The sequence below is a fragment of the Ptychodera flava genome, chromosome 15, assembly GCF_041260155.1.
Source record: "Ptychodera flava strain L36383 chromosome 15, AS_Pfla_20210202, whole genome shotgun sequence".
In the NCBI taxonomy this organism is placed as follows: Eukaryota; Metazoa; Hemichordata; class Enteropneusta; family Ptychoderidae; genus Ptychodera; species Ptychodera flava.
In genome coordinates this window covers 22317059-22336610 of record NC_091942.1, presented here as the reverse complement: position 1 = coordinate 22336610, position 19552 = coordinate 22317059, and the positions used below count along the sequence as shown (strand labels likewise).

General features: G+C 40.9%; 1 protein-coding gene across 4 annotated transcripts; it reads right to left on the bottom strand.

Annotated features, from left to right (window-relative positions):
• Positions 1-110: 110 nt before the first annotated feature.
• LOC139151556 (proteoglycan 4-like) lies at positions 111-15819 on the bottom strand. Of its 4 annotated transcripts, XM_070724448.1 has the most exons (5): positions 15681-15819; positions 13475-13674; positions 9534-9664; positions 8704-8916; positions 111-6794 (listed from the first exon to the last, which is right to left on the bottom strand). In XM_070724448.1, exon 5 carries the CDS (start codon positions 6758-6760, stop codon positions 3551-3553), a length of 3210 nt encoding a protein of 1069 aa, XP_070580549.1. In that variant the 5' UTR covers positions 6761-6794; positions 8704-8916; positions 9534-9664; positions 13475-13674; positions 15681-15819; the 3' UTR covers positions 111-3550. The 4 variants fall into 4 exon arrangements, with proteins under 4 accessions (XP_070580549.1, XP_070580550.1, XP_070580548.1 ...); XM_070724449.1 differs by lacking the exons at positions 13475-13674; positions 15681-15819 and having other exon boundaries at positions 111-6784; positions 9534-9852; XM_070724447.1 differs by lacking the exons at positions 13475-13674; positions 15681-15819 and having other exon boundaries at positions 9534-9847.
• Positions 15820-19552: the final 3733 nt, after the last annotated feature.

The window sequence follows — 19552 nt, the reverse complement described above, 5'->3', positions numbered from 1 at the left end:
AGTATTTCATTTTCGAGGCGGAAGTTATGACAATTGGCGCATATTTGCGCTATTGAGTAAGGCTACATTCCCATGCCATAAAATGTGATATATGAACAAAAAAACACGAATCGCAGAAATAACGATCTCTTTATTTCTTTATAAATCTCTACAATGTTTTTGTTAACTTTTACACTGCTGGAAAACACAAAGAGTGGACGGCCAAGGCTGGATTGGAGTAATTACCCGTCTTTGTTACTTTCTGTCACGTACTTGCAAGCGAGCTTTTAAGAATGCTGTCATCTGGTTTTAGCGGATTTATTTCTACAAAGTAATCATAACATAGAAATGAAATCGACCTTCGATAACGACCCAATCTTTTTTTATACACAGGCACTAATCATATATCATGGTCTCACGTGAACAGGTCACTCAATTCGTGACGAGTCGTACAGTTGAAATCGTCGATAGCAAACCACATCTACGCATGGTCATCGTATTCTAAACTGAAATTCACACATGCGTGTTTATCCTAGCCTCGATAACAAGCGACCTGAACGATCACACTACATTGCAACCAAGACTGCTGGAATCTTACATATGGTATCGTTCGTCAAAATATTAGTTGGATGGCTGAATTTCACACACACCACAAAAAATTAACAGGCGTGAATTCTTCCTTTTAATGATATATTGGCGAATCTGATTTTAAGAACTGATAAACAGGTTAGTTGTTGAGCGCATGCGTAAATGCTATACATGTAAATCAGCTATTGACAATCTTCAACCTATGGAATTTTGATGCGGCCGTTGTTACTTGCGAGGCACTCAAATTGAATATTATTTGCCGATATATCAGATATCCTAGTCGGACTGGAGATGAAATATCCTATCATATTAATACTTTCCTGACTTACATGAAAATATTTCAGTAACTTGAATTTTGAAAAAAACATATTGACTTCAAGATAAGGCAAAAAAAGAACATGAGGTCGATGGGTCAAGCAGTTTTGAAATATGATCAAAAGTTAATGGAAATCACTCAGGAAAATAATTATTCTGATCAACGACAATTTGAAATCTTATAGAGTACACGTCTAAGTGCAAAAGTCGACCCATGACAACACCAATCAACATTTGTATAGAAATATTCTGGTAGCAAATTTTCGATCGATTTAAAAAAAAAACAATTTTGCATTCAATGAGAGTAAAAGTCGTTTTTTTTTCTTTTTTTTCCATGCATTGATTCAAAAGGTAACTGTTATCAGTTTTGGCGTGCCAACAGCAGAGATGACTCATTGTGAATTTTCTAAAAGCGTTGTTCAAACCCTCGCTGTATTTCCAGAATTCGATATTTATGTCAGTAACATCTGCGACGGTACGTATCAACACAGTGTACGGGGATAGGCTACAAACATAGAGACAGCCATCTTTTTTCAGCCCTGGCTACCTACCCACAATGCATCACGTTTTCTGAAAGTCGACTTCTTCACTTTTATCAAGCATAAAATATTTCTTTTACAGAGCAGAAAATATACAATTATAGTGACGCCAAGTACAGAAAAGAATAACATTTTCTTTATACTTTAAAAGACTCCAAAAACTCTAAATGGTAACTTATAATTATCTACCAAAATTATCTGAATTCTAACCGTTTGATGAAAATCTCCTAGACTCACATAAACACAATCTATGGTATGCCATTGGTTTGTTTTCGATTAGTGAGCATTTCAAATGAACCTGCTGTCTTGGAGAGTTCAGTCACCGTGCGATGGGCTGTGTAGTAGATTTCGGCCAAACACAATACCTTTCTGTTCAAAACAACATATTACACTTACGCCCAACGTGACGTGTTTCGCATTGTTAAAACACCCAAAATATTCCAGATAAACGTGTTTGGAATGATGAAAATTACAATTCGTAAGGCGAGAGGGCGGTGTTTTTTTTAAAATGGGATCTTGATGGCATTTGCTCGCGTACTTATTGGTTGCCAGAGAAACTAGCAATGCTCGAGTGCATTGATTAACATAATATTGTGCGGGGGTGTGATAATATATGTCGTAAATTACACTCGTGTACTTTACAGCTGGCTTGTGAGTTCCACATAATATCAAACTATATCAGTAAATGCATACCTTGGCGTGTACTTAATTAAATTTTACACTAAAAAAATTACTTCACGTTTACACCAATCAAGTTGGTCAAGTGATAATAGATCTAACGGTCAGCACATGTACCATGCACAACATTCTGTACTGATATCAGATATTCGACAGGAAATGTCAAAACGATTATTAATGGTGTATTTCACCCCTCCCTAGTTCCGAATGTGTTGGTCCTGAAACACCGCCGAGAAAAAAAAAAACGGATCTTAAACATTAAACAACGAAGTGTTCGATACGGATTTGATTAAAATAGCGCATGGCGGACTTCGGGAGATCGAGGCAGGAATGTCATTTCAACCGACGGCGAATTGAAAACAGTCGAGGCATCGTTTGTGAACAGTGGTTTAAAATTAGCGTGCTATCATTATGTGAGCTGATGTTAACCTATTCACATAAAAATAACATTTGGTGCGTGATAATAGCACTGCGGTAAACCGACTGGAACCAGATCGGTGACGATGATGTCAACGCTGATCAGCGACCCGACGCAGTAATATATACAGTGGCTTTTCACGATTCCATTAACTTTGTGCACGACGAATTATAGTATGCTCTATCGTAACTAAAAATCTGTCCCTGCGTGTTTGTTTCAACAAAATGATTGCATCGCCAAACTACATGTAAGTCCCCAGTTTTACAAATATAATCTCTCCCTTGTTCATGAAACACATTGACCCCAAGATAAAACACACTAACAGTATATTCGATGTAAACCAACGCTTCATCAATTTGGAGTCTGCGTGCGGTACCTGGTGCTCGAATTCTCTGAGGAGCGAGCTGAATCACCCGATCATGCATTGCATTGGTCCCCGAAAACCAAGGCGCACGGAAGACGAATCTCGATACTTCTCGTCCATTTGAATGTTACGAGATCAGATCTATACGCAACGTTGATATTTTAAGTAGGCCAATGGTAACCTCTTATGGAAATTAGTTCGTGACTGAAGCTTCGAAGAATTATAGATTTGGCGGGAAACTGTTTTACCAGAGAGTAATTTTCTGAAACGGTCAGACGTTTAATGTGTATATAAAGTTTTAACTAACTCACGCTCCTCGTCAACTCTCAAAGGCATTTCAAACTACGAACACAATTGATAATTAATAAATTTCTTTTCTGTCATATTATTTTCAAAACGAATGCGTGCTTTTAAATGAAGAATAATGTTGCCTTGGAAGTGGAGCACAGCACGCCATATATATTCATCTAATATGCATTGTATGCGATGAAGAACAAATAATAGAAAACATTTTTCGGGCTATTAAAATGATCGAGAACAATATACTGACATCTGGCGTCATTTTGCAGTCGTCAATAAAAATGCATTGTTCACAACCAGTAATATTTCACACAGAATTTTCTAGTTCACACTATCACTGATGCATCTTAAGCAGGATTACTATTTTGATCACTCCTGCTCGGCAGCGGCGCCTTTGTTCTTTCTAGGACTGCTCTCCGCAGCCGCCCACTCTTGTATCTTCTCTTTCAGGCCGTCGCTCTCTTGAATGGTGTCACTAGCGAGGACGTTATCATTGATGAAGGATTCGCCGATTTGACTGAACCTAACCGTTGCAAGGACATCCTGCAGAGCGGCCTTACGGTTGTCAGCGTCGTAGCGCACCCAGCTCATGATCGCCTCGTACACCATCTCTTCCTTGGGGACGCAGAGGTCATCCGAGGACGTGAGCTCGATGAGGCGGTCTTTGCTGATGTGAGGGAAGTAGTCGTACTGACATGCTGCGATGAAATTCTCCAGGGCGAAGGCCTTTGCCCTAGCGGCGAGCTCTGTCTGGCCAGCGGATTCTGCGGCCTTCAGGATTCTCAGACACGTCAGGGCGCTCAAATGCTTCGACATGACTGAGAGACAGGCATGTGCGGCACCGCTCACCTGCATCTTCCTTGCGCCATCGAACAGCTTGAAGAGCTCTTTCTCGGTGACAGTGAACTTCGACGTGTACATGAAGTCGACGAGTTTTCTCAAAATGTCGGGTTTGATTTCAGGAATGGGAACTTGGTCGGTTTTGGTTTTCTGAGTGAACCACGAGAAGAAGTGTTCGCTGCAGGCGGCCAGGAGTGCTCGGTGGCACGGTAAAACTTCATGCGCCGACTTCAGGACCACGTCCACAAACGAACTCGACGGCCTGAAGTCATTCAAGGCATGAACTACTTTGCCACTGTGGTGGGGATCATGGAAGTTGAAGTTGTCAGTCGATAGGCGTTTGGCAGGTGTTGGCTGTTGCTTTGCATCTTCGGCATCTTCTGGTTGGTCTTGAGGACCTTCTGCCTGTTCGTCCTTTGTTTCTGTTTCTTGACCGGTAGCGTCTTCACTGGCGACAGTTTCGGCTGGTGGAGTGTCTTCTTTTTCATCAGCTTTCTGTTCGTCTGTGCCCCTCATCCCAGCATCCCCGTCGGTGACGAAGGATTGACAAGCGTGGCTAAGCGATTCAAAGTTGAACAGTTCAGCTGCCTCCAGGATTGACGACACTGTTCTCTTGGGAACAGAAATGGTAGCCGAGTAAGCATAGTCGACGATCACTTCAAGAATACTTCCCTGCACTCCCCGTATGTCGATGATATCTGTCTTTGCTGAAAAGGTGTTTGCCAGTGTCTCTCTGAAGTAGCTGCTGCAGGCTGCCATCACCATCCTGTGACAGTGGATCTCCTTATCCTTGACACGGAGTATCAGGTCTGTAAATTGCTTATTTGCTCGGAAGTCGTTCAATCGGTGCAGGACTTTATCAGTGCGACCAGGCTCGTGGTGTTCTATGATATTTCGCACGGCGGCTGCCGTGTGTGTTGGTGAGTTTAGGGGCGATGACTTGGTCGGTTCTGTTGGTGTTAGGTTTAGAGTGTCTGGACGATGGCCAGGAGGGCTGCTTGTTGATTTTTGCGATGGCGATGAATGTTTGGTTGTCCTGACCGTTGTGGTGTGAGTAGGTGATCCGGAGGACTTTTGAACTGTTGTTACGGTTCGTTTTGTTGTTGTTGTTCCACTTCCTGGTCTCGTCGTGCCGGAAGTCTGTCTTGTCTGTGTTGTTGTTTTGGACTGGGGTCTGGGACTTCCTTTCTGAACTGTAGTAGTTGTGGATGAGGAGACTGGGACACCGTCTCTTATTACTCGAGTTGTTTTAGTTAACACTGTCCTCGATGTCGTGGTCGATGAGCCCGCTTTTGAGGGAGATGACGTCGATGTGGTTGCTGGTTTCCTCGTGGTTGCTGATGCTGGCCTCGTTGGGGATGAAGTCGATGCGGTTACTGGTCTCCTAGTGGCTGCTGATGCTGGTCTTGTCGGGGACGACGGTTTTGTCGTTGATGCTGGTCGTTTGGCGGTCGTTGTCTTTGGTTTTGTGGATGAATCAGTACGAGAGGAGATGGGCGCACTTGCTGGTCTCCTAGCCTTGGTCTCACTGGGGGTCTTTGCTGCTGTGGCTGATGTTCTCGGTTTCGCAGGAGAGGTCTTTCTTGGGGGTGGTGGGCCGAAACTTCCATAACCTGATTTTGCTGGTTTAGTATCTCTCGGTGTTGCTGACGATGGGACAGCTGGTCTCGTCTTTTGAGGTGCAGCTTTTCTTGCTGGCGGTGGTCCCCAGCCCCCATAACCCGATGGCTTTTTCTTATCCGCTGCAGTCTCTTTTCTTGGTGAAGATGGGGTCTTCTTGTTAGCAGGTGGCGCACTGACCGGCCTTGATCTTGGAGTAGTGGACTTGTGCGTTTTATTAGGTGATGCACTGGATGGTCTTGTACCTTTAGATGAGTATTTGTCCTTGTCTATTGTCCTTGGTGATTTTGCTTGACTCTCAAATTCTATCTTGTCCTGATGCTTTCTAAGTGAACTTGCTGTCGGAGCAAAAAGTCTCGATGACACTGCTTTCTTTGGGGCTGATTTCTTTTCACCTCCATCGGCAGCCTTTTTAGGATCTTTTGGTTTGGCTGGTTTCTTTGCCTTTTGATCTGTCGTAGGTTTTGTTGTCTCTTTCGATGGAGCTACTTTGACTTTATCTGCAGGAGTAGCGGGTGTCTGGGGTTTACTTTCTTCTTTAGCAGATGCGTCGTTTGCGGGAGTCGGCTTGTCAGCCGCCGCCTCCTCCTGTGGTGACTTTGGGGGCTCCTGAACTTCGATCCCCTCTGATGACGGTGCCGGGGCTGGTTCTTCGTGGTTCTCCTCTACTGCCCCTGTATTTGATGATGGTTGTTCTTCTGACACTGATGTCTCTGGGACCTCGATCCCATCAGATGGTAGTGCCGGGGCTGGCTGTTCGTCGCTCTGTTCAACTTCCCCAGCCTGTGACGGCTGTTCTTCAGACTTTTGTGTTTCTTCAACTTCACCACCGTCCGAAGATGGTGCTAGGGCTTGCTCTTCGCTACTATCCACCACTGACTCAGATCCATTTTCTGCAGCACCGTTTGCAGAATGCCCTGCAGTGTCTGCGCCAAGTCCCTCAGCTGGCCCATTTTCAGCGGAGTCTCCGTTCTGATCGGCAGCGTCCTGCACCTCTCCTCCGGACGAGTCTTTACACGATGCCGGTTTGAGATCGCTGACTTCGGCGCTTATTTCAGATTGTGTGGCCGGCGTAGCATCTTGAATTGCTGCTTCTGTCCCGTTTGGCTCGACGTCCATCTCAACACTGCAGTCGGTATCGCCCTACAAATGACTGGGAAATGAATGAATTCAATTGTAAGACAGATACACTCGTAGAAAGTAGAGAGCTCTAAAAAGTACATGAAAGTAATAAAGTATATATATATATATATATATATATATATATATATATATATTACAGATTTCCCACGAGAGGATATCTGTATATATATATATATATATATATATATATATATATATATATATATATATATATATATATATATATATATATTAACAACGAACAACCGTACCGTTGTTCAGACTGAACACAACCACTCAACGTTTGTAGCCAGCGATACAAATTTGGAGAGAGAGAGAGAGAGAGAGAGAGAGAGAGAGAGAGAGAGAGAGAGGTTCTAAATATAAAGGTCTATACTGACAGTCATCGAGAGGACAAAGGTTGTTTGTAATGCATCGTTGAATTCCTGTTTGGCTGCCAACAGGTAAGTCATTGTTGGTGTACAATGCAGCTTTACCTGTTTTGCAGCATAGCATAGAATCCTATAACCTTGTGTATGTGTTTTGTTTGAATCAAGAGTAATAAACATCATCCGATTTCACCCACTCTTCGTTTTAATATTCGACTCAGTGAGAAATCAAAGAATGCGTTGATTGTTTTAAATGGTCAAAATATCGTGCAAAACATAGACGGGTTAGGTAAAGGAGCACGGAATGAGCATTCCGAACGGGTATAGGCACGCAAAAATGTAAAGTGGCGCTGCAATACATATATTGAGTCCTCATCATTTCGGCAATAGGCTTAAATTTGCAGATTTGTCAAAACACGAGTCGTAGGTGGGATCAATAATTTTTATGGAACCAAATAAAACAAGAATGCAATTAGCTGAGAGGGTGTAATGTCGTCCAGATACAATGACCTTGCGTGACCCCTGCGGAACAATGCATCAAGGATAACGAGGAGCAGACAGTACAATACACTCACATAGCTTGTTTGGTTGTTTAAGATGCTCGCGCTAAACAATAGGAAAAATTTATTGGGCCTTTGAAGTCGACTCCATCCCAATAACTTATCAAAACGGCTTTGACTGGACGAATTGATCACTGCACCGTCGGTATGAAGGATAACTTTTATTATGTTCAGGACAAAGGAGATGGTGTCTTGCTATGCTATTCACGTACAATCAGAGGCGTTTTAGAGTCGCTCTGTAGGCATTCAGACGTCTATAATTACGGTTGTTCCCAGGTTTGGAAAACACCAAGTCCAAACAACACTCTATTTTCCCACGAGTAGCACTGTCTTGCCGGGGTAGGGTTAAGTTCCTCATGTAAATGGCGCACCCTTAGAGATCATATTTTTCGAAAAATGCGGCTATTTTAGCTAGTTTGTGGAGAAGTGCCGAACTCGCCAGGCGCTTGAATAACTGACTCAGGCTTCAAAGGTGGTCTTGCGCGCAGCAGTCAGGTAACTGCCTCGAGAGATCAAGTATTGGGTCCGCCGGTTCTGTCTGGTTCGGCGTTCAGTCATGGCAACCGCCGAATTTTCCGAACTTTAAAACTGTCAGAAATGACCCTTGCCGTTGTACAACTGTTACCACAAGTGGCGTCATTTATTATCGCTGAACCCTCTTGACAGTAAAAATAAATCATCTATATGCTGTCAAGAAACTTTGAACAGCAGGTCCTGCGCACCGATGAATACAGATAATACAACCTTTACATTATGAAATGGAACCACGTAAAGGTGAAGGAGACAGAATCAGCGGAAAAGAAACTAGTTCTGTGTCTTCAAGACTTTCTTTGACAATCTGACTGAATGAAAAAACTGAACAAGCGACAGGCATAGGCAAATAGGACCTTGAAAAAAACAGCACTCTCAAAATGAATAAACATCCCCTCATTGTTGGGTAATCTCCCGGTTTCAAAACCCAGACATGATGAATGACACCCAACGGACTTACCTTCTGTGGAGTTTAGTTGCTGGCGTGGCCGTTTCCTTTTATGCTAGAACACCCTTGCAATGGGACACTTTACGTCTACTTTCGGTTGACGGCTGGCCGGTCGGAAGCGAGCCCTACCTGTCTGAGCCGGACTTGCGGCAAAATGGCGGCTGAGATGTGTAAGTCTATATAAGGTATACTGGGAACAGACTAGCCAGTGTGCGCACAGTTCACCTGCATAACAATGAACCATAGAAATCGCAATGAATGCCTTTGAAAGTGGGGTTTATCTCCGCGAAAGGTTTCCCTTTAACCCGAAAGATCTAGCAAAAGAATAAAGGACAAATCGGTTACCGCAGGCGATGGTATCAAAAGGTGTCCTCACATTTGAGGTTGATGGAAGTTTTGCGGGTTGTAGTATTCTACGGTATCACAGTCCCTATCTAAGGTGAGCTTTGGTGATATTTGACTCCGAGACCTTTAGCCACCGTAAAAGATCACCGTCACACCCAAGCCTGCATCGCCCCTTGCCTGGAGCACACAATACCACGTTCTCTCTCCCTCGATCGTAAATCTCGCGCCTGTCACCAAGTTTCAACGGCAAATTTGGCACTAAACTTAACGCTTCAATGGGCGCATGGCCTTAATCGCGACTGCTGTATGTCCGCTATTAACATCCCTCCATTATCTTTCTCAGGGATAACTTTGTTGTCAGGTGTGCAATCAGCCAAACCACCAACGGTATATCTCTAAATTAGCAACCTATTGTATAGATTTAAGCAGTAATCTGATATGGTGAGCCATCCGCTTTCGAGGGTTTGTCGCTGGATGTGTTAGACTGCTCAGCCTACCTTACGGATGGACCTTGAGGCAGCGGTCGTTGACTCCAGTGGTCAGGCTGTTACTTGAACGCAAGCCTTCGTTAAACCGTTCACTTCGACCGTCCAAGCGTTGAACCGCGCCGCTCTGTTTAAACACTGGTCTGGCGGGAGCAGGAGAACCAGGTGTTGAGGAAAAAAAGTATGGAGGATAGAAAAAAAAAAGAGCTGACGTTTTCAGATCCTGTAAATCACAGCAGGCAATGAGTCATTGGGCAGACCACGCCTCCCATCAACGAACGATACACATGCGATAGTTTAGCCTAACACAACTACGTAAAGATGGGGAAATAGGATGGAACCATATCACGTGACCAAACAACGCTGCACGTATACAATTATCTTATTTACATACTCTGGCATGAGTGTAATGCAACTCTGAGGTCAAAGTGGGAAATACAACGCCGATTAAAGCTGCAGTTAAATGTGCCATATGTCGAAAGTTCACACAGAGTTCAAACGCAGCATGGAGGATCAGTGGTTGCAACCGTTTATACAGAAGGGTTAGGTTATAGCGAAATGTATGTTAACGAGATTTAATACACTCTCTCGTTACCTAGAAAAGTATATTAAACAATAGACAAATACGCAGTATCGATATGTATGTATGTATGTATGTATGTATGTATGTATGTATGTATGTATGTATGTATGTATGTATGTATGTATGTATGTATGTATGTATGTATGTATGTATGTATGTATGTATGTGTGTGTGTATGTATGTGTGTGTATGTGTGTGTGCGTATGTATGTATGTATGTATGTGTGTATGTATGTATGTATGTATGTATGTATGTATGTATGTATGTATGTATGTATGTATGCATGTGTGCGAGCATAGACTAAGATGCGAGCGAGCATGCATGGACAGATGGATGGATTGATTATCGAGCTGAATTTTTTTCTGAGAAATTAGATACAGTAAATTTACTTTTCAATTGAGGAATGCGTGAATAAATGCCTTAGACCTTTTTTCACACTTAATGATTTGAAGAAAACTGTAAACCGCTCGTTTTGAAATAAACCTGGACCACAGTTCCATGATACAATTGCAAAACGTTTTATCAGTTGAAGGTAAACCAGAAAATAACACGCACTATATCATATTTTGTTGTCGTCGTATATTATCGTATTATCTTACAAAAATTTAAAACATTTAGAGGTCGTTCACTTATTCTTAAATCTCTGTGTCAAAGAAAGAGAAGATTATCAACACGAATGATATGAATAAGTGACGACTATACGGCAAGCGGCTGACAATTACAGTGTACAGTTTCAGTGTACAGTTACAGCTCTGGCAAGAAAACGAAAAGCGTACATGACAATCGCTGCTTACTACCAATACCTACTCATTACTGAAACGCTGGTGGCGTTTTCTTGTTTTCATGTTTGTACCTCCTATTTCATATTAAGTTTATAGTATTGAGGCTTGTTTTCCCACGTGCACCAAAAACTTCAAAAATGCAGGACGCGCATCGAAGTGAAATACGGGTGATACGTCATCAACAGAAAGTCAATATTGGGACATATTTTGTCTCGACGATAGCACTGAAGGATTAATAGTCTTGGATTACAATATTCTTGATCTCTTTTTAACACAAAACAATTACATGTCCAACATCGCTATATTTTCCAATGACGTGAAATTTCAACAAAACATATATTCAGTGCAAAATCAAAGATTCTATGAAAGATGCTGTATAAATCACTATTTAGGCTTAACATTCAGACAACTAACAACAAGGACACACACACACACACACACACACATAAACATATATATATATATATATATATATATATATATATATATGTATGTATCTATGTATCTATGTATCTATCTATGTATCTATCTATGTGTGTGTGTGTGTACATTTTATATATGTAAATTTAAGATGCTTTCTTAAGATTTTATCAAGGACTTCCTGCAAAATTCAAAGAATTCTTTGAGAAGTGTTGGCGATTGTGTTTGTCGAGGTTATTTGGAATGCTGTCTCATTTCAAGCAGTTTCATCTTTATGACCTATAACCTTGTTCCTTATTCAAATGTAATGAAACGTAAACAAGGCGTGCACACTGGCAGGGTCTTTTATCTATTTTTAAAGACTATTTGATGACAATATGGGGCACCCAGAAAAACACATATGATATCATTACAAATTGCAACGTGCGAGTCCTCTGAACCCACCCCTGCCCTCAATAATGTATGAAAACTCGCTTTCTTCTCTTACCCGGCTTTTCGGTGACGATGAACAAGAATTCACCCCGACCATTGTGATGGTCGCCCGGACCGAGCATCAGTCTGTTATAAATACCCGCATTTACATGGGTAGACCATGTCTGCACATATAACTTATTCATAATTTAGTCACAGCTACGCGTAGGTGAAATAAAGATGTAAAATAAAATGGCTTATATAGAAAATAACGTTGCCGTCTTGGTAATAAAACCGTACCTACATGCTGACTTGTCTCCGACTCTTTTGAGTTTACACTATGCGCGAAAAGAATATTTCAGATAAATTTCGGCACAAACAGAGCCATTGTTACCACACGTCTAGGATTACTCAGCCAACCAAGGCCTTTTGTTACAATGATATGCTGAACGCGTATTTACACCTTGGTGTTCACGTTGCCCTTCAATCTGTGTACACGCTCCCGGCGACTCGAAATCAGTGTGACACTACCTATAATGTCTTGCGAAGGACAATGTGCCTTACTGACCCCCAGGTCACTACTCTTGATCAGTAATTTTTTTGTTTTGTTAACTTTTCTGTTTAAACATAGATTGGTAATATAAGCCGCCATTTGAGAAAGACTTGCATATCACAGAAACCCGAACCTCGCTAATTTCGTACAGAATCCCATTCATGCATTGTTTAAACTTTATGCTGTCGAATTCTCTCGAATGACAAAAGATGATGTCAAAGCTTCACCGTTAGCGTTACTTAAATAAGGGTAAGCTTATATCTCCAGATATAAATATTTCGGCGGAAAAGCAGAAACAACCATCGTGGTTGGGAATTTTCTCCGTTTCCGTGTAAATCGCGGCGATGTACCCTGTCTATTCGGATAGACGGCCCCTCTACAAATATCTAAATATGATGCAAACTTATGTCAATATGTGTATGCTACACGCGCGTATGGGTATGCATATATATATATATATATATATATATATATATATATATATATATATATATATATATATGTATGTATGTATGTAACATGTATGTATGTATGTATGTATGTATGTATGTATGTATGTATGTATGTGTCTGTCTGTGTCTGCCTGTGTATTCCTACTACATGACTGTCTTTATGTTCTATACCCATGTGTCTTTGTGTGTGTGTGTGTGTGTGTGCGCGCGCGCGCGAGCGCGCGCGCGTTACTGTACGGGCCTGTAACAATTTATCTTCCAGGTATGAATATTTCGGTGGAAAAGCAGAAACAACCATCCTGGTTGAGAATTGTCTCCGTTTTCTCGTTTACCCTAGCTAGGTACATGCAAGATACAATCAGTACAATTTCCATTGCACTGACTGATTGTATCTTCAAGGATGAGGAGAGACAAGGAATGAGAAAAAATAATTTATCGGCATTGAACCCACGTTCAAAATCACGGTTGACTTTCAAGGATTATTTCAGACCCGGATTGCAGGACGACCGCAGCGAGTCGTCACAATATTATTTGCTCCGTGTTTGCGTACTAAATAAACTGTTGTTCTTAATCCTACTTCTCTTATGAATACATACATACTCTCTCTCTCTCTCTCTCTCTCTCTCTCTCTCTCTCTCTCTCTCTCTCTCTCTCTCTCTCTCTCTCTCTCTCTCTCTCTCTCTCTCTCTCTCTCTCTTGCGGCCGCAATCAGACTTATTCTGCTAGAAAAAAACCGAAAAACACGATCTTACCTCATAAGCATCGATGACGAATACCCCATTAGTCAACGATGCCAGGTCAAGGAGACAGTCGAGACGACGAGAATTCGTCAGTTTCCAAAAATAAAGGAGGTAGTCAATGTCAACACTTAATGGCTCACTTTGAATTCTAATTGACTTCAAAAAGGATGGTATTGTTGCCCAAGTGACGCAGCATGTGTGGTTAACATCGCCTGCAAATAAAGCAAACAACTTTATTTGTCAATTGTTTAAACAGCGTTTAGTTAATGGAGGTGGGTAAGAAACGAACAGGCGTGTTATTTTGTATTCAGGTCAGTGAAGGCAAGATCTCTGTCTCACCGTTTTGCGTCGCACTTTTATTTCTAAGAGATTTTATTTTCAATAACTAGTATATATTTCTATTACCGGAAAATATTATCGTATTACGGTGTTACTGACAATTGTGATAATTCGCTCACCCCGACGAAATGGATGACAGGACTTGCATCAAACCATGGAGGTGGAAACAAAAACAATGGCAGACAAACAGACAGAGAGAATGGCAGGCAAAATGGCTGATCGAGCAAAACATATATTTGTTCAATAAATTCATGGCGGGATAGATGGGTAGATAGATAATTGGATAAGAAAATATTATGGACACACACATGCATATACATAGATACATACATAGATACATAGATACATAGATAGACATACATACATAGATACATTCATACATAGATACATAGATACATAGATACGTACATACAACCACACAACCATACATACATACATACATACATACATACATACATACATACATACATACATACATACATACATACATACATACATACATACATACATACATACATACATACATACATACATACATACATACATACATACATACATACATACATACATACATACATTCTCTTACAAAATCAAGTGTCATCGTGTAAAGTTTCGTACTAGAGAAACGAATTACCGAACAGTTACCGGTATTAGAAATTCAAAATGGCCGCTATCTACGGGAAAAATAAAACTTCCAATTTCGAAAAACTAAGTCGGTGAAAATTGTCCAAGAGCTTCAAAATGAGCCCCCCAATTTGGAAGATAAGAAAAGAACTGTAAAAACTATGAGATTCCAAATATTTGTCCTGGGAGGCGCATTATACCTTTAAGGGACTGGTCAGTTTCTTCGGACTGGGGGAGGGGGGGGCGGTGGATTCATGGGAGTCACCCTGTTTTTTACTTTAGTGATAGGGTCACCATGATTTTGAAAAGCCCAATTGGGGGAGGGGAATTTTTTTTTTTTGAATTTCGACACGGGCTCATACTTGCCTAAAATGCATCGTGCTAGCCACAAATTTCATAATTCAGTTGCATTTTACGGTGCGCATAACTTTAATATATATATATGGTATATATATATATATATATATATATATATATATATATATATATATATATATATGGTATATATATATATATATATATATATATATATATATATATATATATATATATATATATATATATATATATATATATATATATATATATATAGTTTTACCTTTGTTGCACGCAGGGGGTCACCCTGTTTTCGAAATTTGGAATGGGGGGTCAGCCACTTTCGACGACGGCAAAAAATAATCCACCGCCCCTCGCCCCAGACCGAAGAAACTGATCAGTCCCTAATGACAAGCGATGGATTTCACGTTATATTGGCACATCTGCACGGGTTGCATACAATCTTGCTTCATCCATCCATACATATACAAACGCTCAATACCTGACCACAAGGTCTGTATCAGAATAGCATTGGCCATGAATGTGAATTCAAACCACGTAAACCAAAAGACAGAAAAGATGTTTTGTTTGTACGGTTTTGTGGAAGAATTTACATGCGCCTAGTGCGCGATGTCGATAGCCTTCCAACCGTGTCGCAAAGGAAGGGAAATAATGAAGATATTCTCGTCTCAAAGGTCGTGTAACTTGGAGCCGGTAAATGAACCAAGACGTTGAGCGGCAGCCTTATCGTGTAACTGACTTCTTATGTGCTCTTGAGCTGAAAACAAGCAACAAAAGATATTCACGGCGTGTGAGATGATAAACAGGCAGCTGTTGATGTGTTTTTATCCAAGAGATATGTCAACACACGCTTCGTCCAGCTATCCCCACTATTTCCCTTATTTACAGAACGAGTCTGCAAGGCCCATGGTAAAGTTACCTGACGATTACGGCGTCTCCATCGGAATGCGGCTGTTTCGTGCCCGACTCCCAGGAAACCTCCGACTTGCTTGCCGTTAAACAAAGGGAGCTGTTTGCCAGCAAACAAGTAGAAGTAGGGGTTTGAGATGGTGAGATAGTTTCACAGTGTTGAGTTTCATAACAACATCTATCACGGAGACAAACAGACGTGCCTGGGCACGACACACAATGACGAGACAGACTGTTTCACAAGTATACTGTATAAAGTATAATTGTCACAAATCCTCGTCTCACTGGGTCAGAACTAAACCGAAGCTTTCGGAATAATAATCATTTATATATCGGTTATGGCTACCTTCAGAATTTTTCAGGCTTAAATCAATGTTATGATGATAAGCTGATAGAAAAAGCGATGACAACAGGTATTTTACAACTACTTTATTCAAAGTGGCTGTTTGAATTTCATTCTTTTACCTCTTCAAGAATCATGAAGATACAAACGGTAAGATGTTCAGTTTTTTATGAACAACACGAGGAAACAACTATTTCTTTGTTATATCGCAGAAATTAATGAAATTTTGACAATAGGTCCAGGTTACAACCGTACAATTAAAGTAAAACAAAAACGTTTAGGTAAAACGTTCAATTCAACACCAGCTCCTGTGACCCGATATTCAAACCATTGGATGCCAAATTACTAAATCATATTTAATCCGTCATGTCCACTCAAAATATATACCTGTATATATCGATGGTACTTTATTTTCATGTGACACTTCGCATCCACGGTTTCGTCTGGGTATCTCACTTAATTCAGTAGGACCGTCGGGTATTTTCAGGCTATTATTATTTCAGGCGATTCGATGATTATATCAATGACGTATGTCGTGACAGAATCCTGTACCTGGCATATTTATCGTGAAGTAACATTAAACATAAGATGATGAGGTGGTTCACTTGTAGTACAAGTCTGGTTGTCATTTCATGGTGATTTATGAAACACCGAGGCAGCGTGCGTCGCACTAATTCAACAAACTCCGGACCTGGGAAAGGTGAGAACGCAGCCAAAGCCGATAAAAACAAAGTCTTACATTTTATAATTTCGACGGTGGCGGCGCCCTAGTGACAGTTGCCTTTGTTATGTACAATATAGTTATCACACGCAAGTGACGTTTCATGTTGATTGTGGATATATCTGCTATCGAAGTTTTATTCGTAAATAAGTTTACCTTTGAAAAAACACTAGTATATTCAAGTCAGACTCAAAATACTCAGAGTTGTCGCTGCATCTATTCTACGTGTCGTGTGATAGAGCAAGGCGAGGGCACACATCCATCAATCTGCTCACACATGTCCGTAGGAAAAGCAACATGCATTGGCAGTGTTAATTACAATGAATATATGAACTAGGAATATCTTTAAAATGATGGATCGCCTAAATTTTAAGGTCTCCGTCACAGAGCTTTGAGACTTTGAAAATATGGATTTTTTACACATATCATGTACCTTCTCAATAGACTGAACAAGTCTGTCGGCAACTACACCAACCAAGCGTGTTTTGTTTTCGGGTAAGGACCGCCCTCAAAAGACAACTACGCCGACATAAGCAAGCCGTTTGGACCGGACGATGGTCTTTCGATTGATATTGGTCAATCACAATATGTGGCTAGCTTGGTGAGAACGTCTCTGGGTGATGATATAACCTTATAGGTCGGCAGAATATTCATTAAATCTGAGGTCTTCAATGCTCATCATTTTGTGATCAGGTTTTAATAGCAAACTTTGCTTTAAATGGATACATGGTATTGGACTTACGTAGTGTACTAGTTGCAAATCAATCGTAGGAATAGGAGAACAATGAGGGGAAATGAAGGGAAATTCTCTCTCAGACTATTAGGCAGGAGAAGCTACGACCTGCCTTCGAGTATCCGTTTTGTGAGGACAAACGAGTGCCAGTGTGTTCATCTGCAAGTACAAATTTAATTTCATTCCGGTCCCGGGGTAATTGGATCGACCATTGGCTGGAGAGCACATACTATCTAGGAGAACCCATTCCCATCAAAAGTGATTGAAATGGGAAGCAAGAATGCCCTAAAAACCCAGACGGCGTAGATGAGACACCACTATCGAGTTACAAATCCCGATTTCTTAAAAAACAAATGATGTCGTAGAGTGTTGGTTACGGGTCACGAACTGGAGTTCAGGTGGGTACCTTGCCAGGTAAGTTTACTCTATCGACTTCAAAAAACGAAATTATAATGACATTCAAACTGAATGACAGCAATAAATGATTACCACAATGCGCGCAAGTCTGATCGAATCAGATTCCCACATTCAAACGGATAACTATTATAGTCGCAAGTAGGCCTATAAACATAATTTGTAAAATTAAATCTCAGCATATTGTCACACTATGTCAAACTGTGCGGCAGTCACGTAAAACAATTGAGGAAGATAAAAATAAACATATTGTTCAAACTTTTAGATGCACAATATCGCCATGCTTAAAGAATGAACAGGATTACGTGGAGAAAGGCAAGATACATTTGGGTACATTTATTTGTGCGGGACTGCCTTTCTGTGGTAAAATTAATTCTCACCGTAGAGGGCGATATTTTGCTAGGATAACAATCGTGAGCATGGTCACCATATTTTCAGAATTCCACAACACCAAAATGAGATCTTACTTTCAAGTCATAAAGAAAAATGGGAGTCTCTTGCTTAAATATGCGGTCATAAGAAAGGCGAAATAGTATGGCTACGGGATGCGAGGGAAGATAACATTCGCGGTCACTGGGTCCCATTGCACAGCAAGAAAGACATCAAATTAAGCGATACCTATTCCCAACGTATACACAAGCCATAAAGACATTCATTTGTTTACAATCAAATTGTGCGAGATTTCAGGATATCTTGCAATCAGAAGTAATTTCAATGACGGAATAGAACTTGCTACTTTCACTATTAGCTACTATGACACCAAGCTCGAAAACGCGTGGAAACTGTGATGCCTTCGCCTAAAACTAAATTGACGCGACATTAGAAAGCAGACGTAATCACAAAGGATTATGCGACGACACTCCATGCATTTGTATCCTTAACTATAGAAACTACGCACAGTTACAAAGCGATCCAAGTCGAAGCACGATAATCTGAGTAGATTTGACAAAGAATAAGCTTATTCGAGTCAAAATTGAATACTTAGTAACAGTTTTGAAAAGGTTTCAATAATTTCACCAAAGACAACGCAACCACAACCACCATGGTCAGTCATTTGAACCAGGAAGTATTGGTATTCTACGTCGGTCCGGGTACAGAAACCATGATCCGAAAATTTCTATTTCAAGTGATGAGAATTATTTGAGTCTTGACCATACCTTGTTCAAATCAACACGCAATTTCGATGCCATGGATACGACCGTAGGCCCTATTCCGGAGCCCTATTACAAGGAAAACGTGAAAACGTAAATTACATTGAAGCAGCATGTTCCCAATGACATTTCCTCTTTTCTACGTAATTGTTGCAATACATCAAAATAAGCGATGGGAGTAACATATCCATGACACCACATCCTGCCCTACCTCGCATGCGAAACACTATAGGCCTACTGCTACAGGCCTGAACAGAATCGTAGAAACTATCGATCGCTTTAAACCTGTGTGCCTAAACCTGTAAACGTTCTTGCTATCTGTAGGCCCTAGTCCCAAGCCTACAACCAGACTTTTTTGAGACGTCAACCAGACAGACTGGGCAGAACTTTTAATGGCTAGTGCGGGTTCAAATGTTGACAATAAGTTTTCGTAAAAGCAAATTAAAGAAGAAACGGACACTATTCGTTTCCGCACAATAATTCATGCGAAAATGTTAGGCTAAATACCATAAACTTGTCG